Source organism: Myxine glutinosa, chromosome 10 (assembly GCF_964187855.1).
Source record: "Myxine glutinosa chromosome 10, kmMyxGlut1.1, whole genome shotgun sequence".
NCBI lineage: Eukaryota > Metazoa > Chordata > Myxini > Myxiniformes > Myxinidae > Myxine > Myxine glutinosa.
In genome coordinates, this window is record NC_136270.1 from 138,202,862 (window position 1) to 138,230,404 (window position 27,543).

Consider the following 27,543-nt stretch of genomic DNA (forward strand, 5'->3'; position numbering starts at 1 on the left):
CCGGCTCATTGCGGCTTTGCAGTCGGGTACTAGTAGTAAATCTAATCATAACACTAATCCCTTCGTAGTGACTGCAAACGTACTGGAAGTTAAAATATATCATGTTCTACATATTAAAGTAGCGGCAGTTTTTGTGTCGATGATGTCATTACGACGGCTGACTCCACCGACCGACATTTTAATTTACTAGTAGGCCTACACCCGCTCACGATGGGAGCTGCAGGAAGGGTCATTCCTCTTTTGGGTATGTAGATTGCAGTCCATCTATGATCGGGCCTCAAGAACATTGGGTGTGTGTTCATTTACCAAGTTTCTTGTGGAGAGATCGCCAACTGGTTTAAACATTCGAGCAAGCACTCCATTCAAAACCGTTAAGGAACGGCTGGCTTGGCAAGCGCTTGCTAGCTGCTTGGTAAATGAGCACACCTCCAACCCTTGTGGGGTATATAGATTACAGTAGATCTTCCCTCAGTTCTGTAAGTAAAACTTACCTCACGGATGTCGGGATTCCTCAAAATGTATTTGTTTAATGTTATAAACAGCATTAACAACTGTTTAAAAAGCTGATAATATGTGTTTGTGGTTTATAATATTTTACAAGCTCGGCTACGCCGCTGTTAGACTTCCGGTGTTGTTTTTTTACAATGAATTACAAGTGTTTGATAAGGTAAGGTATGGAGGAAGAGGGAGAGAGAGGTTGTGGGAGGAGGTGTAAGGTGGAGGGGTGGTGGAGTGTGTGTGGAGAGAGGACAGTGAAGGAAAAGAGGGACTAAGATTGAGGTGTGGGTGAGGGGGTAGGGCAAGGACAATAGGTGACAAAAACACAAGAAAAGAATAAATAAATAAAAGCAATAGGTGACAAAAACACAAGAGGGGGACATGGCGAGTTGGAACATGGGGCAAGTTGAAACAGTTATTTTGTTTGATACCTCTTCAGTCATCCAAGTAGATATATTCCTGAAAATTAAATGGCGCCAAGGCCCTTCCTACATTTGTGTTGTCATCAAACAAAGAACTGATTGGATAATCAGGATGTTTCTTTCAACCTGCCTTGTGTTCCAACTAGGTCTGGTCTCCACAACATAATCATTCATTGCTCTTGTATACATTGGTCCTTCTGTTTAGCCTCATTCCTATCTCCAGTTATTCAAGTGAGCAGGCCACAATGTAAATGGGACAGCTTTGACAGTTCTCAGCCATATATGTTTAATGTGAAATTATTTATCCAGACACAAGCTTTGGGATTGGAAGTAGAGCCTCGAGGTCCTGTCCGCTAGCATTCGTTGGTGGACCTTAACGATCCCATGGTGTCCTTCGCGGAGTGCAGGTGAGCTATCCCTGGCACCACAAACAAAAAAAAAATTCCTGTCCTGACATCCTGTGTCAGGATGGCGACCCGTCCAGGATGGTAACCATAGCCAAATAAACGATTTCCGAAGAACTGACACTCTGTATCGACTAGAGCGCGTGGTACATGATTGATTACAAGCTTTGCTTTAAGGAAATGTAACAGTTTCACATACTTTTGGACAAAAAAAAAACACCAACTATATTACTTAGGGCACAAGCACTAGAAAGGTCAAAAGAAGCTTCAAGAGTACTTTGTATAACTTTCAGTTATCCACTGGTAGACCTGTCATGTTCACTTCCGCTTGAAAAGTCAAAAGAAGCTTGAAGTTCACTTGAAGTTCACAAGCTTGAAGTTCACAAGCTTGAAGTCACAAGTTTGAAGTTCACAAGTTCAACAAGTTCACAAGTTCAACAAGTTCACAAGTTCATAAGCTTGAAGTCACAAGTTTGAAGTTCACAAGTTCAACAAGTTCACAAGTTCAACAAGTTCACAAGTTCACAAGCTTGAAGTCACAAGTTTGAAGTTCACAAGCTTGAAGTTCACAAGCTTGAAGTTCACAAGCTTGAAGTTCACAAGCTTGAAGTTCACAAGCTTGAAGTCACAAGTTTGAAGTTCACAAGTTCACAAGTTCACAAGTTCAACAAGTTCACAAGTTCACAAGTTCACAAGTCACTGTAAGTCACAAGCTTGAAGTCACAAGTTTGAAGTTCACAAGTTCACAAGTCACTGTAAGTCACAAGCTTGAAGTCACAAGTTTGAAGTTCACAAGTCACTGTAAGTCACAAGCTTGAAGTTCACAAGAAGCTTGAAGTTCACTTCCGCTTCCGGTAGACCTGTCATGTTCACTTCCGCTTGAAAAGTCAAAAGAAGCTTCAAGAGTACTTTGTATAACTTTCAGTTATCCACTGGTAGACCTGTCATGTTCACTTCCGCTTGATGTGGTTCATTGTCCTTACATAGTAAACCAAAATACATGTATTATTACCACACTGTACGGCTTGCTGGAGTGTTTCGTTCACCTATTTCCTCAGGGATGGAAGTCATGTGGAGAGAGAAAGGGCAAACACCTGTGAAGATTGAGGAGGTTGGAACATTCTATAATCATTTCCTACTTACAGTACGAGCAGGTGCTTTATGCGCAACTGAATCCCCTTCGAGTTTGGGTGAGTCTGACATTTTTGTAGAATCCACTTCTGAATCATCAAAACCTCCCTCATTGTGGTCCTTGATAGCCATTGGGCAAAAGAGCAGACATTTGAAATGGAATCGAGTCTTGTCAGTGGCAATGATGGAATTTGTAGAACACAAAAACGTTTTGATGTTGCAAAACCTTCATTATCCACTCTTTCTTGGAAAACTAAAGTTTGTCCCGCAGCCTTTAATGATTTATGGGTTTTTTTGTTTGTTTTTTTTGGTATACAGAATGGAGGCTCGTGTAGGAGCTAACACATTGAACATGAAAACATGTACAGCCACATAAAACATGCATTGAACGGAGCAAGAGACGAGAGGTAAGAGAGAGGGAAGCACACAAGCACAACAACAGTGGAGAACAGGTACGTCGGTAGATCTGTGGAAGAGGGAGGGCTGGGGGAGGAGGGAGGGATACATGGTATAAAGTAAATGAACATAGGAAGGAAGTTGGGGATTGAAAGAGGTGGATTTGGGGTGTTTTAACAGGGGTATAAAGGATCAAGGTTTTGGATGGGGGACGATAAGAGATGGTGGTGAACAGCTGTTTTAAAGACCTGGAGGAAGGAGTGGGATTGAAGAGAGGGAGGAATGGGATTGAAGAGAGTATGGGGAGTTTGTTCCAGAGGCGGGAGGAAATAAAGATTGAAGGTGAGCAGAGAGTCTTGATTTTGGCGGTTTAACCATAAGAGGGTTGCTGGCAGATCTTGTGCGACCTGAAGGAATATTGGGGGAACAGAGCACAGAGAGAGCTGGGGGAGCAAGGCCGGAGAGGAGTCGGTGGAAGACAGAAAGACCACCAACCTGCCAGCGGTGAGTGAGTGAAAGGCCCTTGGAGTTAGCTTCATCGTGGGAGATTCCAATGATTCTGAAAGCTTTGGCCTCAACAGCGTGGACAAGCTAGGGGTGAGGCAGGAGCACCAGCCCAAAGGGGAGCGCAGTAATCCATTGAGCTGCGGATGAAAGCCTTGTATGTGTTGAGGAGCTCAGGTGTGCCAAGGAAGGACTTCACACGACGGAGGATGCCCAGTCGGCGACTGGCTTTGGAGGCCAGCTTGGAAATGTGGTTTTCCCAGGAAAGATCATGGCAGATAGTGAGACCCAAAAGCTTGAGCGACAGAACTTCTTGGAGAGGATTGTTCAGAAAGTAGATGGGAGGGTTGTCCAGTCGGTCTTTTCGGAGAGACGTCGTAAGAGTGTGAGATTTGTCAGGATTGAAAGACATGTTCCACTTGTTTGCCCAGTCTGTGATTTTGTCCAGGTCTGCAGAGAGTGAGGAGACTGCAGACTGCTGATCTGAGGGATGAGGAATGGAGCGACAGGGAGTGGAGTCATCGGCAAAGAGATAGAGAAGATTTTCCAGAGAGTCGGATATATCATTGATGAAGACCAGAAATAGCACAGGGCCCAGAACACTGCCTTGGGGAACTCCAGCCAGAACAGGTAGGGGAGATGAGAGAAATCCATTCAGGGCCACACGTTGCCTACGCCCAGAGAGGAAGTCCTCAAGCCAAGCATGGAGATTTCCATGGATACCATAGGAGGAGAGTTTGGTGAGCAGAGCGGGGTGCCAGACCGTATCAAAGACACGTGATATGTCAAGTGAGACAGCTCTGATTTCCTGTTTGGCATTGAGGACCTCCATCCATTGTTGAGACAGCAGAAGCAACATGTCCAGAATAGAATGACCTGGTCTGAATCCAAATTGATGATCTGAGATCAAGCCATTGGAGAAGAAGAAGGATTTGATATCCAAAGCAATGATGGATTCCATGACTTTGCTGATAATTGGAAGCAGGCTGATTGGTCTTTTGTTTTTTTTTGTTTTTTTGTATACAGAGTCGAGGCTCGTGAAAGAGCTAACATTTATCAAACAAACAAATCAAACAAACAAGTAAACAAAGTATATAAAAATGGGAGCGGTCGACAATATGGGGAGAGAAGGGGAGGAAGCACACAAACACAACATTTGAGGGCAGGGACATCGGGAGATGTGTGGGAGGCAGAGGGCCTGGGGGGAGGCAGGATAGGTGTAAAACGCAAGGACACCAAGGACTTCCAGGAAAGAAGACAAAAGTCACCTCAAAAAAGTGGTTTTGGGGTGAAATTAGCGGGGGTAGAAAAGATCAAGGTTTTGGATTGGGGAAGATAAGAGATGGTGGTGAACAGCCATTTTAAAGACCTGGAGGGATGAGTGGGATTGAAGAGAGTGAGGGAGTTTGTTCCAGAGGCGGGAGAAAACAGGAATGAAGGAGAGCAGAGAGTCTTGATTTTGGCAGTTTAACCATAAGAGGGTTGCAGGCAGATCTTGTGCGACCTGCAGGAATATTTGGAATATCTGTATTTGCAAAGATCTGTTTTTGCACTTTTTTGTGTAAAGCGGTAATGTTTACTGATTTCCAAGATGCTGGCAGATAACCTTGAGCAAAATATAGGGTGAAAAGAACAGAGAGGGTGAGATAGAGCGGCAGAGCAGGATTTTAGGACCCGAGGGCTGATGCCGTCTGGTCCAGTTGCAGAATCAGAGTCGAGGTTTGACAAAAACTTCTCCACCTTGTCAGGAGAGAAGGACACAGAGTCCAGGAGCAGTTGGGTTCGACTGGGAAAGGTGGGAACAGAGACAGATGGGTTTGGGACATAAGATTTTGAGGCAAACACAGAGTTGAGGCATTCGGCTTTGTCACGTGCGGTGTCAACTGTGTAGCCATTTGAGGTAAGGAAGGGGATGGAGGGGGAACAAACATCAGAAACAGATTTGACCGTACGCCACCAGGATTTGGAGGAAGGACACAGGTTTGAGAGTTCAATCTTAAGTGTGGAGAGATAGTGCTTCCTGGCACTCCTGAGAATAGACACACAGTTGTTCCGAGCTTGGTGGAAGGAACTGAGATTGCCTGCAGTTGGATTTGCCTTCCATGAGGCAAAGGCAATTTGTTTCAGGGCACAAGATTCAGTTTACCATGGACGGGAGGAAGGGTAAGACAACTGAAGACGAGATGGGATAAATCTGTGCATGAGAGAGAGCAGTTTGCTTTGGAAGAATTCCCAGGAAGAATTGATGTCAGAGGCAGTAGAGATGGGAGACCAGTCCAGATGATTGATGGCTGCTTGAAGACGGTGCCAGTTGGCCTGAGTGAAATGCCAGACTCGTCGACGCTGAGGAGGCTCCTTGAGAATGGTCAGGGAGATGTCCACTTTAACAAGCACATGATCAGAAGAACCGATTTGAGCAGAAGAAGAGCAGCAGACATTTGCAGGGAAGTTAGTCATAACCAAGTCCAGAAGAGAAGATACTCCATTGACTGAGATCCAGGTCAGGAAATTTACAGATTGTGTCAGTCCCAATGAGTCGCAGAAGTCCTTTGCTGAGATGCCACGGCTGGTGAGAGAGGAACCCACACCCAGTCAGCTGGCATGATGACAGTTGAAGTCGCCACATATGAGGAAGAGAGAGTTTGGATAAGTTGATAGAAGTTGGTCCATGTTGTCCGACAGCGAAATGTAAATGGAGTCATCACTGTTTGGAGGACGGTACAGAACACATATGAACAAAAGGTGGGAGCGGAGAGGAAGCCGTAGCCAGAGGTACTCCTGGGGGTGGGGTGTAGAGAGGGCAGTGCAAGGAGAGTGAGGAAGAGAGTTTTTGATAAAGATAGCCACCCCACCACCAGGACGAGGCTCAGGTCTATCATACCGGAGGAGGGAATAACCAGGAAGAGATATTAAGGAATCAGAGACATCTTGAAGGAGGAAAGTTGCTGTTAAGTAGATCAAGTCTGGATTGTCAGAAGCAACCTGAATGGAGAGATCAATCAGGTTTGAGCGGAGGCCGCGGATGTTTGAGGTCCATACCGTTAATGAGGAGAGAGGGGGAGCATCCGGTGCAGGACAGGGGAGCGGAGGGGTAGGGTGAGATGAAGGATGAGAGGGGGAGGTAGGAAGAGCAGTTGATGGTGTGTCAGAGATTACAGAAGAGTTACAAGAAAGGGAAGGATGAGGAGGATGAAAGGTTTGATGTTGATGGGATGAGGCACAGTGAGGGGTTGTTTGAGGGGGGGCAGAGGAAAGTAGAAGGTTGGGGGAGGTGGGGGTATGATATAGAAGGGAAACGAAGTGGGGAGGAGGCAGCTTTGAGAAGGAGGTGGGAGGAGGGAGAATTTGGGAGGGATGGTTGGGGGGGGGGAGATTTGAAGGGGAGCGGTTGGGGGGGGGGGAGTTTTGAATGGGAGGGGCAAGGGGGGAGTTTAGGAGGGGAGGGGCAAGGGGGAGAGTTTGGAAGGGGAGGGGCAAGGGGGAGATTTGGAGGGGAGGGGCAATGGGGGAGATTTGGAGGGGAGGGGCAAGGGGGGAGTTTAGGAGGGGAGGGGCAAGGGGGGAGTTTAGGAGGTTAGGGGCAAGGGGGGAGATTTGGAGGGGAGGGCAAGGGGGGAGATTTGGAGGGGAGGGGCAAGGGGGGAGTTTATAAAGTGGATGATTAATGAAAGATGAACATTTCGAACAAATTGGGTTTATTGTGATTTTCTAGTTGGCGATCCGTTTAAGAACGATGGAGGAGGGGTGGAATGAATGAGAATTTAGAGCATGTAGTGAGAAAGAATTATAAGAGATTGAATATTTTTTTGAAATGGAATGAGGTGAAGAGGAAATTGAAAGGAGCCTTTTAAATAGGAAGAAAAACAGCGTGTTGTAATAAACCACTGAATAAAACACTGCAGGGGAAAGTTTAAACATATTTAAACAGAACAGTGAAGAACAGTCTTATATTCACAAAGATACCAACGGGGAGAGGGCCTTGAGGGACAACCACGAGTCACTTGAACAGGGCAAAAGGTGGAAGGCAAGGAAATAATGGGGGCAGGGCGAGACAGCACAGATGGACAGAGGCGCACGATGGGTCAAAAGCACACAAGGAGAAAGGGAAATAAGGTTTGTGGTTTTTTTTGGTTTTTTTTTTTGTGGGGGCGGGGGGGGGGGGTTACAACGTTAGACAAAGAGTAGATGTTCGGGGAAGTTTGGGGGAGAAGGGAAAATCAGAAAACCTAGCAAAAACAGAGAAGGAAGAAACAAACTTAGTTGGGTGATGCCTGAGGCTGCAAGGCCGCACACGCACAACAAACAGAAACGATTAATTTATTAAAGATAAACACCGAGAAACTTACAAGGGGCACACTATAGGTTCACACACCGAAATATAAATACAGTTTCGACAAAATACAATTGTGAACAATGACAACTTTGAAAACATGGAGACCGTGTGGAGCTTCGAAAAACCGTGACGTCGTCTCCAAGATCTCGCGAGATCTCACATAAAACACAAAATAAAAGGGGAGCGGTAGACAACATGGGGAGAGAGGGGGAAGGACACAAAAACAACATTTGAGAGCAGGGACATCAAGAGAACTGTGGGATAGAGAGGGTTTGGGGGGAGGTGGGAGAGGTATAAAACATATGAACACTGCAAAGACTTCCAGGAAAGAAGCTGGAATTTCAAAAAAGTGTATCTGGGGTGAATTAGTGGGGGTAGAAAAGATCAAGGTTTTGGATGGGGGAAGATAAGAGATGGTGGTGAACAGCTGTTTTAAAGACCTGGTGGGAGGAGTGGGATTGAAGGGAGTGGGGGAGTTTGTTCCAGAGGTGGGAGAAAAGGGGAATGAAAGAGTGAAGGTGAGCAGAGAGCCTCGATTTTGGCAGTTTAACCATAAGAGGGTTGCTGACAGATCTTGTGCGACCTGTAGGACAGGGCTCAGATGGGTTTGGGACACAATATTTTGAGGCAACGACAGAGTTGAGGCATTCGGCTTTGTCACGTGCGGTGTCAGCTGTGTAGCCGTTTGAGGTAAAGGAGGGGATGGAAGGGAAAAAACCCCAGAAACAGATTTGACCAGATGCCACCAGGATTTGGAAGAGGGAGACAGGTTTGAGAGTTCAGTGTTGAGAGCAGAGAGATATTGTTTCTTGGCTCTCCTGAGGGTAGACACAAGTTTGCACGAATTACAAACCAAGACTAACTTGAAACACATAGTAACACATACACAGTAAAATGACCAGTGGAAATTTGACAAAGACATGAAAGCAAATTACTTAACATTGATGACGTGTAGAAATCGAAGGACGCTTCCTCGCCGGGGGAACCGGAAGCGGAAATTTGTGGTTTCTAAAATCCTCATTCCTATTCCTCTATTCGGGTTTATGGAAGAAACCGTTGTTCCGAAATCGACCACAAATATTTAAACTTCCATCACACTCACCTCATCCTCACGTCCATCGTTAGTCCAAAGATTCACAGTCGCTCCTTTGTCCATCTGCTTCTTGATGAAGTGTGCAGGGATGTAATTTTCCAGCTCGATTACCTTATCATCAAAGTCGATGTCCATCAAGCCATGATCAGATACCAACACCAGGTTTACATCCAAACGCAAGCTCTGTAAGGCAAAACAACTTTTATTTTCATGAACTCATTAAACATGAACATGAAGATTTTAATGCATTATGACATATATTGTTGTGGTAATGGTTTCTGAATACAGCTGTGCAGCTTAGAAAATAATATTAAGATTGCACAGCTTAGAAAATAATTATTCCCTTAGTACATGTATTAGCATAAGAGGGAAGCAAATTTGTATAGAAAGCTATGTCTTCCCTCCATAATGCTTATGTCTAAAACCACTTCTTCCTTGAAACCTTTTTCTGGGAGCAAACTGTTTTGTGTATCACAGACAGGTTAGTGTGTGGCAGGCATTTCCTGATGTGCAGTGTGCATGCAGCAATAGCTGGTGAAGCTCTTGCTTTCTGGTACCCACGACAGAGATGGGGTCTAATCTTGACGTAATGTCTTGTAGGATTTGGCAAATTCACTCCTGTAAGGCGCTTCTGATCCTCACTCATGCAGACCTACTCTAGTGTAGCAGCATAGCAAACCTGTTGTGCATTTTGTGATACAAGCACCAAATTTGGCACAAATGTACATTAATATGTTGCGAACATTTTCAGATATTGGGCCACTTGAAATTCCGTAATTTTTTTTTTCAAATTTTTTCAAATTTCGTAATTTCAAATTTTTCGGGTGACATCGTCACAATTTCGGTCTTCGAGGCCGGCCGATATAGTGGGGCGGCTTAGCCCAAATATTCAAAAGAATTGTGCATTTTGTGATACAAGCACCAAATTTGGCACAAATGTACATTAATATGTTGCGAACATTGTGTGGTCAGCAATGAAGACGAGAGTCTGAATTACATGTATGCAAAAGACCTTGTGAACCAGTGAAGCAAATACACGGGTAAGCATGAATTAAATCTAGGGCATGATATAATTTCCATGATGTTTACCTCTACACTCAATGGTGGAAGGAGGTAATGTTTTGATCCCAGCTTGTCTGTATGTCTGTTTGTCTGTTAGTCCACAAAATTCCAGACAAAGCTTGTAGTAGTGGTAGTTGTAGTGGTAGTGGTGATAACAGAAATTGTTATATAGAACTGAACTTATATTATTATTATATGCAGAAAATAACTTCATTTCTATATGCCCTGCAGTGGACAGGTTAATTGGTTTATGCACTGAAGGGGTCACCCTGGTGTGCACTGCTGTGTTCTGCCTCACTGAGTTGTTCAGGTATGATGTACTCAGCACAAGCTTCCGGTCGGCCTGGAGGTGGGGGTGCGGGGCCTGTCACGGAACGTCAAAACAAACGGCCTGCCGGGGCCGCCCAAAAGTCGGGCGTGAGGGGCGCGTCCACTAATGGAACGCCTCTCGCTTCCCAGATCGAGGGCCACGTGGTCAGGAGAACCTCGTCCCTTCCGGTCACACTTTGCCTATCGGCCGGCCTCGAAGACCGAAATTGTGACGGTGTCACCCGAAAAATTTGAAATTACGAAATTTGAAATTACGAAATTTGAAAAAAAAAATTACGGAATTTCAAGTGGCCCAATATCTGAAAATGTTCGCAACATATTAATGTACATTTGTGCCAAATTTGGTGCTTGTATCACAAAATGCACAATTCTTTTGAATATTTGGGCTAAGCCGCCCCACTACTCCCAATGAGGAGTGGTTCAACTGTTTGACCATGCATCTTAGCCAATGTACGTTTATTTGTACAGCCGTACGCTGCACAAAATTGCGGCATTTCGCCGCTTTTAACTGCACCAGCGCGTCAGCTTTGAAGGACCTCCCCAAGATGGCGGACTGTTCTATGTATCCGGGGAGGTGTCGCGCAACATCTAGTGTTATATATCTATGCTTAATATGTGTTATATATCTATTCTGTCTGGTTGAAAGCTTTGATAATTATATCTCTGAAACCGTTCAACTGTTTGACCATGCATCTTAACCCTTCGGGGGTTGGGGTGTATGTGTTTCTGGTGACCGTGTACTTTAGCATTCGAGTTGAGGTGCATGGAAAGCTCAAGATTAAAAAAAACCTTTTGATGCCTCCGCCAAAGAAGTCGCCGGAGGCGTTATGTTTTCGGGTTGGCCGTCCATCTGTCCATACGGGCTAAACCTCGTTTTTCTCAACAACCATATGTCCGATTGAGACGAAACATTCAGTGTAGGAGTGACACCCATGCAGAATGTTTTTTATGATGATTGTGATGTCATAGGTCACGTGGTATGGTAGCCATCTTGGATTAAAAGCAAATAATTAAAAAATTATTTCTCGGAAACCACTGAATGGAAAAATTTGAACCTTGGCACATTGTAAAGTACTCCAAATGGGGAACAAAAGCATGATAATGGTGACATCATAGGTGAAGTGGTATATCAGCCAAAAATGTTTTAATCGAATTCCTTATCCTAAAAATCTGAAATTGCATGCACATGATCTATGACCCATTTGTATTGAAATATTAAATTTATGACATCATAGGTCACATGGTTTGGCAGCCATATTGGATTGAAAGAAAATATTAAATAATTATATCTCTGAAACCGCGCACGGTATCGATGCGAAATTTTACAAATATCATCCAACAGCACTGTTGCATATCGTTTGAAAATGATGATGTCGTAGGTCATGTGGTTTGGCAGCCATCTTGGATAGAAAAATGAACCTTATCCGATTAACACGAAACTTCACAAACGTATTCCCCTACCAATACATATGCAGAGTGTACATTTTTAAAGGTCATATGTCATGTGGTATGGCAGCCATATTAGATTGAAAGCCGATATTTTAAAAAATCCCTTCTCTGAAACTGCTTCACCGATCGATGTGAAACCTGTCATGTCTGGTAAAAATGGGATACTTGAGAACAGCTGAAGGGATTTAAATGAAAGTTGTTTATTTTTAGGACAGTGAACAATGGCATCTACCCGTTGTGGGACTATATCGAGGCATATTGGCAACACAGTCGCATTGTTATAGTTTATTATAAAAAGGGTACAGGAGGAAAAAAAAAAAAAGGGTACCACAAGAGTGCAGTCTTAATCTTATTGAGGAGCAGTCCAACTGTATGACCATGTGTTCCGGCACTTCACGCTTTTGTTTTGACCTTTTATTTTGCTTCCGCTTTGACTGTGCACTTCAGCTTTTGGGCTGCGGTGCGTGTGTATGTTGTTCTGTGGGTTTGGATTAATCCCGTGTGTTCCCGATCAGATAAGGCTTCGAACCTTCCCGCGCACGCGAAAAGAGAATCCCACCAAGTTAGAAATACGCCTCAGAGTAAAGCATCGTTTCGGTCATCCGTTGCCCAGGAGTCTTAACCCCAGACACGTGACAATATACTAGCTTGGCTCGGCTCACTGCGCTTGCCTCACCATTCATCGTTACAGAGGAACGGGCCTGTTTTAGCTGAGGATAATGACTGTACCTGAGTTGCTGGGTTGTCATGATTTACACCAATCATAATACAAACAATTATTTTGCACAAATTTATTTGTAGTGTTTGTGACATTACATTTTAATAGGCAATTTAGGTTGAAGATTTAGTTTAAAAAAATAATTAAAAATTTCAAAAAATAACCCCTCAGCACATACATATGGGAGAGGTAGGTGCAGACTGGAAGTTTGGGACGATTACATCTCACCACCACGTAATTCAAAACACCTCACCACTACGGAATTAAAAACAATTCACAACCACGGAAACAAAAGTTTGAGGGAGTAGTTCAGTGACAACGCAGACACTGCCCAGATATGTAGATATATAAATGGATGACTGTACCTGAGTTGCTGTGTTGTCATGGTTTGCACCAATCATAATTCAAACAATTATTTTGCACAAATGTATTTGTAATATACATGATATTACCTTTTATAAACAATTGATGTTGAACATTTAAGTTGAAAAAAATGTTTGTTCCTTCAATTTTCAAAAAAAAATCTTTCAAAACTTTTCCAAAAAAAATAAAAAATACCCTTAGGACATACACACACCTCACCACCACAAAATTAAAAACACCTCACCGCCACGAAATTAACAACACCTCACCACCACGTAATTCAAAACGTCTCACCACCACATTATTAAAAACACCTCACCACCACGTTATTAAAAACACCTCACCACCACGTAATTAAAAACACCTCACCACCACAAAATTAAAAACACCTCACCGCCAGGAAATTAACAACACCTCACCACCACGTTATTAAAAACACCTCACCACCACGTTATTAAAAACACCTCACCACCACGTTATTAAAAACACCTCACCACCACGTTATTAAAAACACCTCACCACCACGTTATTAAAAACACTTCACATCCACGGAAACAAAAGTTAAAGGGAGTAGTTCAGTGACAACACACACACTGCCCAGATATGTAGATATATACTGACTTGGCATTTAATATGGAATTTTTTTTTTCTTGACTTGGGTTTACTTTCTGAACTCAGTATATCAATCTGGTGAGTTTATATTACCCTTCGGTGATGTCTTTGTTGAAAGAACCATGTCACTAATTGTCTTTCGCAGCAAGAAGTCAATAACAGGATTATATCACAGGTGGCGTGACAAAATGTAAGGACAGGTACATTTGACGATTGGTTTCACAATCGGGTATATAAGGGTTGTTGGTTCTGTATTGGTGGAAAACAACTGCTGCACATCTACAAAAGTTATTGCCGCTTCCTCTGGAGATGGTCCGTCAACTTGACAATGCTGTTTGTCATGGAGTGGTGGCTTTCCGAAATTCTGGCATGAAACAGCGTGCTATTGCTCGGCAGTATGGCATCACTCAATGTCAGGTGTCAAAGATCCTGAAACGAAATGCTCAGAGGGGTGTCCCTACTCCAATACCGAGGCCAGGACGTCCACACAGAACCACAAGGAGAGATGATCGCCAACTGAACCGGTTAGTCTGCAATGGCCGTACCAAGTCAGCTAATCAGCTTAGGGCTGAGTGGCAGCAACTGACAAATGTGCCTGTATCCAGAAGGCTAGTCACCCAACGACTGGTTCAAGCAGGCTATCGTGCCAGGCATCCCCTGAGAAAGCCACAGCTGCCCAGACAACACAGCCAGCGCCGATTGCAGTGGGCCAGAGAGCACCGTCAATGGCAGCAAGGACACTGGAATCACGTGACCTTCAGTGACGAGTCTAGATTTCTGGTCTATCGTCAAGATGGCCACATCTGAGTGCGCAGACAAGTGCATGAAGCCCGCAACGAAGATTCTATAGTGCCAAGAGTCCAAGCTGGAGGTGGTTGGGTGACCGTTTGGGCTGCTTTTCATGCAGAGGGCAAAACTGACCTGGTTGTTCTGAATGGAAACCTGAACCAGTTCAAGTACAGGGTCATTCTGGAAGAAACATTGCTTCCATTTGCTCGTGCAGCCTTTCAAGGAAACTTTGCCTTCCAAGATGACAATGCACGGTCTCATCGTGCTCGCATGATCCAACACTTTCTTGCTGACCGTGGTGTAGAGCATATGGAGTGGCCTGCCATGTCCCCGGATATGAATCCGATAGAGAACTTGTGGGCAGAATTAACGCGTCAAATCGACAACTTGGACCAGCAGCCGACCTCTGTGCGTGAATTGCAGCAGGCTATTATCACTGCATGGCAAGCGAGTCCTGTCCAAACCTTGGCAAATCTCGTGAACAGCATGCCTCGACGTGTACATGCTCTCCTGAATGCTCGTGGGGGTTACACGAAGTACTGAACTGTAATTTTACTGTCCGTAATCCCAGTCATAATTTAGCTTTTGTTTTTGTTGAAATTTTTTTTGGCTAATGTGCAAAATAAAGAGATACTTCTGGAAAACGTACAGGAGTTTAACACAGTACTGTCCATGAATTGAGTTCGATATCAGTTTACATCACTTTCAAGGATCAATTTATTTGCTTCGAAATGTCAAATGTGGTTTTTGTTTCTTTTAAAGGTCACATTAACAAAATCTCGAATAATTTCAGCATAATTCCAATGAACTTTTGGTTCTAAGTCATCTTGAAAAGTAAGTTCACACCCACAAAAAAAACATTCCATATTAAATGCCAAGTCTGTAGATGGATGACGGTACCTCAGTTGCTGTTTTGTCATGGTTTACACCAATCATAATACAAACAATTATTTTGTACAAATGTATTTGTAATATACGTGATATTACATTTTATAAATAATTGAAGTTGAAGATTTGAGTTGAATTATTTTATTTATTATTTAATTTTAAAAATTCAAAATAAAAATACCCTTCGGACACACACACGGGAGAGATATGTACATACCAGAAGTTTGGTACGATTTCACAAAAGTTTGAAGGAGTAGTTCAGTGACAACACATGACAAGACAAGACAGACACTGCGCAGATACAGTGCATTCAGAAAGTATTCAGACCCATTTACTTTTTTCACATTTTGTTATGTTGCAGCCTTATGCTGAAATCGTTTAAATTAATTTTTTCCCTCATCAATCTACACTCAATACCCCATAATGACAAAGAGAGAACAGGATTTTAGAAAGTTTTACAAATTTATTAAAAATAAAAAACTGAAATATCACATTGACATAAGTATTCATACCCTTTGCTATGACACTTGAAATTTAGCTCAGGTGCCTCCCATTTCTCTTGATCATCTTTGAGATGTTTCTACACCTTGAACGGAGTTCACCTGTGGTAAATTCAATTGATTGGACATTATTTGGAAAGGCACACACCTGTCTATATAAGGTCTCACAGCTGACAATGCATATCCGAGCAAAAACCAAGCAATGAGGTCGAAGGAACTGCCCGCAGAGCTCAGAGACAGGATTGTGTCGAGGCACAGATCTGGGGAAGCCTACAAAAAATTCTGCTGCATTGAAGGTTCCCAAGAGCACAGTGGCCTCCATAATCCTTAAATGGAAGAAGTTTGGAACAACCAGGACTCTTCCTGGAGCTGGCCGTCCGGCCAAACTGAGCAATCGGGGGAGAAGGGCCTTGGTAAGAGAGGTGACCAAGAACCCGATGGACACTCTGGCTGAGCTCCAGAGATCCTGTGTGGAGATGGGAGAAACTTCCAGAAGGACAACCATCACTGCAACACTCCACCGATCTGGGCTTTATGGCAGAGTGGCCAGACGGAAGCTTCTCCTCAGTGAAAGACACATGAAAGCCCGCTTGGAGTTTGCAAAAAAGCACCTAAAGGACTCTCAGACTGTGAGAAACAAGATTCTGTGGTCTGATGAAACCAAGATTGAACGGTTTGGCTTCCGTCTGAGAGATGTGATAGTCCAAACTTTTTGCACCTTTGTTGATGTTTCATGGCATTCACAGACGATGAAGGCCTTTCCATCTTCTGGATGGCCTGCTTTCCGATTACCATTGCTTCGTACTTGCGTCCCTCGCTTAAAACCAGGTCCATGTCGTACCCGAACTCCTGGTCGAGCAGATGCTTTTGAAAATCATCATGTGGGGTGCTCGCAACAATCAACTCGATAATCCGTTCCGAGAGTACTGCTTCGGAGAAATTGCACAACCTTCCCTTCAGTCGGCACCGGTTGACGAAATCATCCATGGACTCTCCTTCTTGCTGCCGGAATCTCATCATTTCCAGCCCGTGAATCCGAAGGTTTACATGAATGTCCAACTGATCCTCGAATAATTTATATAATTTATCCGGATCCTTTTTATCATCCTCACTCAGAGTCGATGCATTGATCCGCCTCAGTCCTTCGTCTCCCACAACAATCTGAATCTTGATGGCCTGTCTGGCTTTAGTATCGATGCCCTCGTCCGACAGCACCAAGTTCATTCGCTGCTTCAACAACTTGAAAGTCTCCGCCAGCTCCGAGCTGGACCAGTCCATTGTTCGCCATGTTGAAAAAACACGGAACGTGCCGCCACGGTAATCCGCCAAGGTCCAAAGTCCAAATCTGGAAAGAAAACAACACGGAAAGTCGAACTGCTTGTTTATCTTCAAGATCCCGCCACGACCACCATGCAGTAAGTTCAGGACTCTCCTTCAATCAAGTTGTTTATTGAAGACAATACCAAACTCTCACAGAACAGACCGCCATCATGACGAGCAGCAAGCAACCACCAAAGCCACGCCCCCAGACATCACTATGCAGTACGCAGTACCAATCACAACACACTATACAATCGTCTGCTCCGATTTCGATTGCGTTTTCAATCTTCAAATTCATAGTCAGGTTCACGATGTTTTTTCATTCCAAATTTTTGGAGATTAGCAAAACTATACATTTTTGGAATATTCAGAGCATGAGGAATCCAAAAATTAATGTTTACATTTGCGTAAACACCTTTGTGGAAATGACCCTCAGGACAGTGATGAAGATCTGTAAAAGCATATTCCTGAACGGTATAGACCTCGTAGATACTGTGTATAGGACTTATAGTTCAATCTGATACTAACAAGGCGAGTTTATTGCTTTATAAACCCATACCTATAACTTCAAAGGACTTGCAATATCATGTATTATGTAATACAGTTATATCACAAATATAAAGACAATGGTTTTCAATTACCTTTGTTTGTTGCTTTTCTATAATCCTGAGCACTATTTCGAGGCCTTTATTGGAGTCCTTTACCCAGAAAACATAGGATTAGCATATTTAATTAAGTTTCTGGGTTTATTAGAAGCCGAGGTAGCGCAAAATATGTATTTTATGGCGGCCATTTTGAAAATCCAAAATGGCGGCCATGCAGGTGTCTGTGCAAATGCCAACATTGATTTTCGCATTCTCCATGCTCTGATGATTCTAAAAATGTACAGGTTTGCTAATCTCCCAAAATTTTGAACGAAATTATATTTGTTAACATAGTGAACCTGACTATCTTCATCACTGTCCTAGTGTCATTTTCGCAAAGGTGTTTACGCAAATGTAAACATTAATTTTTGGATTCCTCATGCTCTGAGTATTCCAAAAATGTATAGTTTTGCTAATCTCCAAAAATTTTGAACGAAATTATATTTGTTAACATATTGAACCTGACTATCAACTCGTTTTTCAGTGTGACAACAAAGTTCAAATTTGAACGAATGAGATATGAATTAATCAATATTTATAAAATAATTAAATGACTAAATAAAGGCCAACAAGCATTACGCCTAGGTCCCCCTTCGGTGAAGTGAAGTGATGTGAGTTGACAAAGTGGAAGACGCAAGGCGGCCATCTTGGATTTTGACGTGGCGACCCAATTTTCAATAGCGTTCTTCCTTATGCGCAGATACGCCAACACACCAGATTAGAAGTTAGTAGTTCGTTTAGTTTTCAAGATATTTCGCTCACAAGGTTCAGACATATATATGGTGGCGGCCATCTTGGATTTTGACGTGGCGACCCAATTTTTAATAGCGTTCTTCCTTATGCCGAGATACACCCACACACCAGATTAGAAGTTGGTACTTCGCTTATTTTTCAAGATATTTCGCTCACAAGGTTCAGACATATATATGGCGGTGGCCATCTTTGATTTTGACGGGGCGACCCAATTTTTGTCCCCCGTCGCACCGCGGAGCGAAAGGAATATTATGGTTTTCCCCTCCATCCGTGTGTGCGTCCGTCCGTCCGTGCGTGCGTGCGTAAGCGAAGGCCCGAATTCTAATTTGGTGTGTGGGTGCAACTAGGCATATGGAAGAACCCTATTGAAAATTGGGTCGCCACGTCAAAATCCAAGATGGCTGTCACCATATCTAAACATTGTGAGCGCGATATCTTGAAAAGTAAATGTCTGAACGTTGTGAGCGGAATATCTTGAAAAATAAATGAACTACTAACTTCTAATCCGGTGTGTGGGTGTATCGAGGCATAAGGAAGAACGCTATTGAAAATTGGGTCGCCACGTCAAAATCCAAGATGGCCGCAGCCATGTATGTCTGAACCTTGTGAGCGGAATATCTTGAAAAATAAGTGAAGTACCAACTTCTAATCTGGTGTGTGGGTGTATCTCGGCATAAGGAAGAACGCTGTTGAAAATTGGGTCGCCACGTCAAAATCCAAGATGGCCGCCGCCATGTATGTCTGAACCTTGTGAGCGGAATATCTTGAAAGATAAGCGAAGTACCAACTTCTAATCTGGTGTGTGGGTGTATCTAGGCATAAGGAAGAAGGCTATTGAAAATTGGGTCGCCACGTCAAAATCCAAGATGGCCGCCTGGGGCACCGTCTTGGCCCCACCAGTGATATCTGAAGACATCACGAACCTGTCGCTCAAAGTTCTCCTTCAGCTGCGGTAAAACTTCATCATTGGTCATCTACAGATACCTGTTACCATTGACATTCCTTTGAAAGAAAAATGGTCCGATCATCTGACCACTTCCACAAAGTCCCAACCAAACAGTCCACTTTTGTCGATTCATGGTGGTGTCAAAATTAAATTCGCCTAGGTCAAGGCAAGCGAGTGGCTCAGTGGCCTCGCAGCACGCGAACGGGGGGCATCGACGCCTATTTCCCGCCAAGCACGGAGCCGTGTCGGATGACGGCGCTCGAAGCTGACAAGTCCTGACTCACCACAGACAGAACTAAGTCCCCACGAACGAACACAACATTTTATTTGATTCATTCTCCCATTGTTTCGTTTCTGAAGTCTGGTGTGGGGACGTCCCAACTTGGGATTTAGTTTGATCATCGCGTTTCCCTGTCCCGATAATTGTTTTAAATAAAGCCTTGTATTATTTTCTTTTCTATTCAACATCCTGTGTTCGTGTAAGTTTAATCACCTTACAGTTACAGGTTGAAGACGCTGGTGCGTGCGGGCCGTGAGGTAAGAGCTCTCGCCGCTTCTTCTTCTTCCTCCCCCCCCCCCCCCTCCCCGTGCTTGTATAGTCAAATCCGTCATTGAATAAACGCCTCCATTAAAGCTCGTTTTGGCCATCCGTGATTCCTGGTCTTAACCGAGGGGCAATCGCGCGACAATATATATTGTTGCAGACGCGGGTTTTAGATGTTATATTGACCGAGCGGTGGTGTATTTAACCGCGTCCGAACAGTTACTCCCCGATTAGAACCCGATTCCACCCGACGTTGACCAGATCGCCCCACAGATATTCAATCGGGAAATCTCTAAAGCGACCGAAAGAGAATGAAAAAGAAGAAGAAGAAGAATACGGAGGAAGAACAGATTTATTATACACACACAAGCAATGGATGGAAGAAGCAGTAACACAGCGAATCGTTAACTTACACTATTCATTTTTACTTAGCCCCAAGACAACGAGCAGGACAGGACGTTCACACTTACACAGGGGATATTGCAGGCAGGTAGGGCTTGAGGTGGATTGCTTGAGAGGGAGGCAAAGGCGGGAGGCCGCAGCTCGCAATTCCTCGCGGTTTTGGCGGGAAACCCTCCGTCGTGTATCCGCTGCGGTAGACGTCACGCGCTGGTTCGGCACACCTGCTCCTCTTCTTGAGGTGGAGCCGTCTCCCTCCTTTCAGCGCCTCTCTCCAAAGCTGGTTTCCTTGCTGAGTACCTCTCCTCTTTGGCTTGGAGCGTTTCGCATCTCACCGCCTCTTGGTGCAGTCTCTTTGCTCATCTCCCAAGGCCTCTCCCAAGTCATCTCTCAAGGCATCTCAAGTCATCTGGTAAAGCAGTCCCTTACAGTCGCTTTTATCACCTCGGGCGAAATCAAGCCGCCGGCTCCGAGGGCACGCCTACCGGGTCGCTCACCGCGGTGTTGATTGGCTGTTAGGGCTGGTTCACTCCTTCCCTCTGATGACGAGGTGGAGACACGCCTTTTTTACCCAACCCTACCTCGTGGCCAATGGTGGTTTGAAGAAAACCGCCCAAAATGCGGAAGGCAATTGGAAGGGAGGTTTTGGGGAAATTGGAAGGGCCTACGCTTATTTGGTTTGATACAATGCAAAGTCAATCTAGTGGGAAACACATATTTAGCCTACATGGAATAAGGAAATACACTATTTAAAAGATATATCGTGACCTGCGTGTAAGTTTCATGGAATTAACTAGGACGACCGGCTGCGACCATTATTTACACTAGGGCATGCCCGTACTATATCTATATCTAAAATCATATCCCCCCCCTCTATTTACATGAAATGGTTTGGTCCAAAGCGAACGGCTTGCGAGTACGGTGACAATCCCCCCCCTCTATTTACATGAAATGGTTTGGTCCAAAGCGAACGGCTTGCGGAGTTTGGTAAAGAAATCGCCATAGCATGCACAAACGCGCAGGAAAGCGAAAGAATCGCAAATTAATTTTAATTAGTTTTAAAACATCGTTTAACGCCAACATAGCGGCAACATAGTTTGCCAACGTGAAATAAATGAATACGCTCTCAAATGTGCCGTCCGAGGCAGAGTCTGTTCGCCACGTTCGGCACACGTGATAGCTCGCTGCTCTCTGATTGGTTGAATCGTTTTTTGGACATAGCTCCGTAACTACTTCTCCGATTAATATGAAACCTTGAAAAGGCACATCCTCGGGTCCCCAGCAATATACCTGGCAAGTTTCAAGTATATCGGACCCGTGGTTGTCGAGAAACAGCGGTCACAGACAAACATACATACAAACATACAAACATACAAACATACACACAGAGATTACTGGAATTATAGATAGATTACGAGGATGTTACCATACTTTTGTAACGTTCACATTGTAACGTTTCCACATTCGTTACACTTCCTCCAAAACCGTTACACTTCTCAAATTCGTTACACACTTCTCAAAATCGTTACACTGCACCCTCCTTTTTCAGGCCCGTGCTCGGGCCTACTAAACTTTAACTTAGTGTGACACGTAGGTGTAATTCCCTCTACAATTAACCTGACCCTGAGTGTGACAATCTTAAAACACAAATAAGTATGTCCCCCTATTGCATTGCACCCTGTCTAACAGACTCAAGCCCACAGCTAACCGAATTACGGAATTATTCTCAAACTATACATTTATGGTGGGGAGCATTATTTACAATGACGTGATTTCTTATTTACAACGCAACCCAGGACCTGTGTTTTTTTTTTTTGTTTTTTTTTAGGGAACAAGAAAAAGAAATTCCTGTTGGGAGGGAGGAGACAGCACGCATTGCATCGATGCACCAGTACCAATACCACCAAAGCACCCAAAAGCACCAAAAGCACCACAAAGCACCAAAAGCACCACCCGGTGCGCAGTCACCATGGTTCATAATAAACACAACAAAATAACTGGTGGTGGTCTTCTCTTTCTCTGCTGGGCCGATGTTCTTCCCGACGTCTTCTGGCTTCATGCGGCCTAGTTGGAAATAATAAAAAGCACAACTTGTGTCCATTTTTATTTAGGGCCTCAGGGGCCAACTAAGGGTGGTCCACCTGTTTGGCATAGGTGCCACCTTACCGAGGTCCGCAAGCAAGATTCCCTGGCCACTATGGCCGGTCTCCAACAGAAGTGCCCTGCCCCAGAACTTGGGGTCCATCAAGTGGTACTTGGCCGCAGAACAGCGGTCCATACAGTGGTACATCAACGCAATGCATGCTGGTTCTGGGAATCTCGGGCGCACAATGGCCACCTCACGCACGCTCCCATCGGCACCCAATGGCGCACAGGTCATGTGGGAGACAAAAGAAAGACAATTGAGCGAGGGGTAAGGTCACAAGGGTACACGTCAATAAGGCAATGCAAGGTGAAATGCGTACGGAGGGCGAAGTGAGAAAGCTCGTCCCTACCGTACGTCACCCCCCGGTCACCTACCCTACCCTTGCCCTTGCCCTTACCCCATATGTACAAAATCTACACATTACCAATTCGTCACTACTGTCACGTCTTCCCCATATTTCCCCTATACCAAATTCGTCACCACAATCCCTCTACTTCAAAATTTGCCATCACCAATTCATCATCAATCCTCATAAGGAGGGAGAGATGGAATTACGCACAATGTCACACCCACGTCATGATGCGTCTCACAATCCAAACATTTGCATCATAAAAAATAATCAAAACATGGCATGGTGTGGAGTACCTGTCACCTCAGGTGAGTGGATGCAGATGGTGCGAGGAGATCCTTCATCCTAACTATCCTCTAAATGACTTTAACACACTTTACACTACCCGGGGTCTTTCCCTGCCAATCCATTGGCCCTCTTACACTATGGGTTCTAAAAACCAATTCCCATTGACCAACTGTGGTGCTTTTCAATTTGGGGTCTCACTCCCCCAATTCATCTCCCGGTGCTCTCGCACAATTTCTGGGCTGCGACGTCTAGCTCTCCCAACAGGTCTACCCACCTGCACACGTCCACCACTGTAGTTGCCACCCGAGCTTACCTAGCTCCTCACCCTAACCTAACTAACTGGGGACAGCCCCTCTCCTGGCTCTGTCACCCCATGGTGCCCTCTGGCACTGGGCTACCCGGGTCCGTCCTCCGGATCCTCGGGCCCCATCCACAACAACTACTACCGGCTCCCAGAGCCCACCTGCGGCCTCACCTGGCCGACATCCTCACAGTGGTGGAGTGCCCAAACCAACTACACACACTAACAGGCTACACGCCCAGCCATTTCCACAACACTAATGCACCCATCCACATACCATTCTGCCACCCGCACCACAGATGCCAATATCCAACCACAATTTACCTGTACCCTCTACCTAACACTTACACTACCCGCCCCGGGTATCCGTGATGGGGGTCCACTCTTCCCCCATTCACACCTTCGCACCATCCACTCCACTCCACAATTTCCACCATTCTCACTCCACGACCATCCATTCCAATACTCCAGATATTCCACACTACCATTTATTCCACACAGCCACATACACCTGTTGTTGCACACCTGTGCCCTCACACCTGGTGCCACCTGCACCCTCCTTTCTTCCTGGACCATTTGGTCAACACAACACGCAATCACCACTACTCCCTCATACACTGCTCCACACACCTGTTCAGTTGCACACCTGTGCAATCACACCTGTTCCATTCTCACCTGTTCAATCCTCACGCACACGGCATCATCTCAGCTAACTACTCCCCTCTGAAACTTGCGCTTCCCAGTCGTCCCTTTAAACTATTGCGCTCCCACGTCATTATAATCCACACTAATCTACCTGCGTCCCTACTACAGGTATCAGTCACTAACTAAACTTAACGTTACCTAATGTCATCTTCGCTAGATCCCTACAATTATCCAAGCCCTCCCTGGCTCGGTTGTCATAGCCACCCCATAAACTATTGCGCATTTGCCCCCACTTGTGAGGGATGGTGGATTTGCCATCCCACCACATCGGGGTCTCTCTATCAATTTTGCTCGTCTAAATTCCAACCAATTCAAAAATTTTCCATTTACTGCCAATTCTATTCACTTTTCTAAATTTCGGATCAAAACACTATCACTATCACGATCACCATCATCACAGTCCGCTATATCCGAGCCTCGGTGCGTCATGACATCATTAAACTCGGCTTCGTAAAGCCGAGCAATGAATTCGGGTGGTTTGGTTGCCTGCAGGTTGAATCCGTCCGGCTTTCGGTTCAAGGGAGGTGGTTTGGTTGGACCGAGGCTCCACGCACCATCTCGGCGCGGCACCTTGCGGTCCCGGGCCCGATGGCTCAATCTCCCCCGGTCGGAACCCCGTCCCCACGAGGGGGCACCGTTCCGCCTCCTCCCACTCGCCCTTGAACCGGACCGGTCGCCTCGCCCGGCAAAGCCCGGACTCGACCGTGCGGGGCGGGGCCAAGCCCGAATCGGCAACGACGCTTCGAAGAGAAGCGACGCAGCATCGATCCGCGCCGGGCCTCGCACCCAACCAAGCACCCCTCGCACCGAGTGCTCGCATCGGCTATCCGTCGCTCTAACCACTAAACCGGTTACCATCGGTGCTTTACTTGCATGCTTACAAGCATACGCTACCCCTTTCACCCTCACAAAACCTGGCGTTCCAACGCCGTCCGTACATTCCACCAACGCTCTCCCTGTTACACACCACACCTCTCGCGCACACTTTGGTCCACACCTCTCCTCCGTTACGTCCTCCGTAACACTCACCATGGGCGTGCACTCTTGCATCCACCCACTAACGCGCTCAAATGGGCTCTCCCACACCCGCGCCATGACCAACTCAGGTGTGCTTCCTCGCACACGTTCCACCACCACCTTACTCTCCGTGTCACACTTCGTACACCCCGACGTGCATTCTCGCTCGCACTCGGTTTCACACTCGCGCTCCGATGTGCCTCTCGCACCTGCGCCATCACCAACTCACTATTCGTGTCACACTCCGTACACCCCGACGTGCATTCTCGCTCGCACTCGGTTTCACACTCGCGCTCCGATGTGCCCTCTCGCACCTGCGCCATCACCAACTCACTATTCGTGTCACTCTCCGTACACCCCGACGTGCATTCTCGCTCGCACTCGGTTTCACACTCGCGCTCCGATGTGCCCTCTCGCACCTGCGCCATCACCAACTCACTATTCGTGTCACTCTCCGTACACCCCGACGTGCATTCTCGCTCGCACTCGGTTTCACTCCCACACTTTATAACACACCCACTCGCCGACGCACACTTTTTCCTCCCACGCGTGCCATTTCCACTCACACGGGACCCTTCACCAACGCCCGGATGCTTCCTCGATCCCAAGCGCGCGAAAATTCTTTTGTCGCTAAACATCCTTTTACAAAATCTCCCCGCACAATACACAGCACGTCTCACCTTCGGGGTTCTTCTTCCTCCCTGCACCAAAACCTGCAAACTTCCATTCGGGTTAAGCACAGCATCGTGATGTGAGCAGGGACTTTGTACATAATCCATTTCTCCCTGCAATTCCCGGGCTACCTCCGTCATCTCTTCAATTTTAATTCCCAGCACTGCTTTTTCTTTATTCACCTCGACGACCGCTGGCTTTAATAAAACACCTTCCTCTACCTCAGCGGTCGCCGGCTTTTCCAAACCCCGTGTCGCGATTTCTACCCCCGTCATTGTACCCGTGCTTTCCTCCGCTTCGCTCAACCAGCGCTTTTCGACTCGCGTTACCTCCTCGTGCACCCCTGGGACCCTTTCGCCCACCATGCGATCCATGGTCTCCCCACATTTTTGCATGCGGTCATCCATTCTGTTGGTTATTGCTTCAATTTGGTTTCCCAATCCGTTCGTTATTGCTTCCATTTGGTTTCCCAATTTGTTTAACAATCGCTCACTGTTCCGCTTCAAATGGGCTTCCATTTCAGCCATAATTAATTGCATGTCTTCCACCGTTGGTACAAAGGGCGCGGCAAAATTTGGTGCCGCTGTAACCACGTGCGCGAGAGCGCCATTTTGTGCACCTGATACCTCCTCAACCACACCTTCTTTACTCTCCTCCACCATTTTCCCCATTTCTTCCCTGGGGTCCTGGGTCGATTCTACCCTGTCTATCTCTCCCACCGACATCCGATCGCCTTGATTGTCCATGGCGCGATCTCAAAATTCGGGTTTTATAAAACAAAATAAATTTCGGCAGCTTGTAATTTTGAGCGCGTTAAGCGCGCTTCGGGTCCGATTTCGGGTCCGATCTCCCTCCTCGACACCAATTGTTACTCTAATAGTACAATTGGTGTTCCAAAATTTGGGCCTAACAAATTTAGTCCCAGGTCCGAATCCAACTCCTCGACACCAATTGTTACAGACGCGGCTTTTAGATGTTATATTGACCGAGCGGTGGTGTATTTAACCGCGTCCGAACAGTTACTCCCCGATTAGAACCCGATTCCACCCGACGTTGACCAGATCGCCCCACAGATATTCAATCGGGAAATCTCTAAAGCGACCGAAAGAGAATGAAAAAGAAGAAGAAGAAGAATACGGAGGAAGAACAGATTTATTATACACACACAAGCAATGGATGGAAGAAGCAGTAACACAGCGAATCGTTAACTTACACTATTCATTTTTACTTAGCCCCAAGACAACGAGCAGGACAGGACGTTCACACTTACACAGGGGATATTGCAGGCAGGTAGGGCTTGAGGTGGATTGCTTGAGAGGGAGGCAAAGTCGGGAGGCCGCAGCTCGCAATTCCTCGCGGTTTTGGCGGGAAACCCTCCGTCGTGTATCCGCTGCGGTAGACGTCACGCGCTGGTTCGGCACACCTGCTCCTCTTCTTGAGGTGGAGCCGTCTCTCTCCTTTCAGCGCGTCTCTCCAAAGCTGGTTTCCTTGCCGAGTACCTCTCCTCTTTGGCTTGGAGCGTTTCGCATCTCACCGCCTCTTGGTGCAGTCTCTTTGCTCATCTCCCAAGGCCTCTCCCAAGTCATCTCTCAAGGCATCTCAAGTCATCTGGTAAAGCAGTCCCTTACAGTCGCTTTTATCACCTCGGGCGAAATCAAGCCGCCGGCTCCGAGGGCACGCCTACCGGGTCGCTCACCGCGGTGTTGATTGGCTGTTAGGGCTGGTTCACTCCTTCCCTCTGATGACGAGGTGGAGACACGCCTTTCTTCCCCAACCCTACCTCGTGGCCAATGGTGGTTTGAAGAAAACCGCCCAAAATGCGGAAGGCAATTGGGAGGGAGGTTTTGGGGAAATTGGAAGGGCCTACGCTTATTTGGTTTGATACAATGCAAAGTCAATCTAGTGGGAAAACACATATTTAGCCTACATGGAATAAGGAAATACACTATTTAAAAGATATATCGTGA

General features: G+C 45.7%; 1 protein-coding gene across 3 annotated transcripts in view; it reads right to left on the reverse strand.

The window, feature by feature from the left end:
* LOC137433721 (glycerophosphocholine cholinephosphodiesterase ENPP6-like) overlaps nt 1-27,543 on the reverse strand; it is a 121,536-nt gene that overhangs the window by 28,655 nt on the left and 65,338 nt on the right. For 2 of the 3 annotated variants that reach the window (XM_068125987.2, XM_068125985.2), the window contains one exon: nt 8,791-8,964. The exons of the other annotated variant lie outside the window; for it this stretch is intronic. In XM_068125987.2, coding sequence (XP_067982088.2) covers nt 8,791-8,964 — 174 coding nt within the window. The remainder of the gene's footprint in view (nt 1-8,790; nt 8,965-27,543) is intronic. 3 annotated transcript variants of the gene reach the window in all.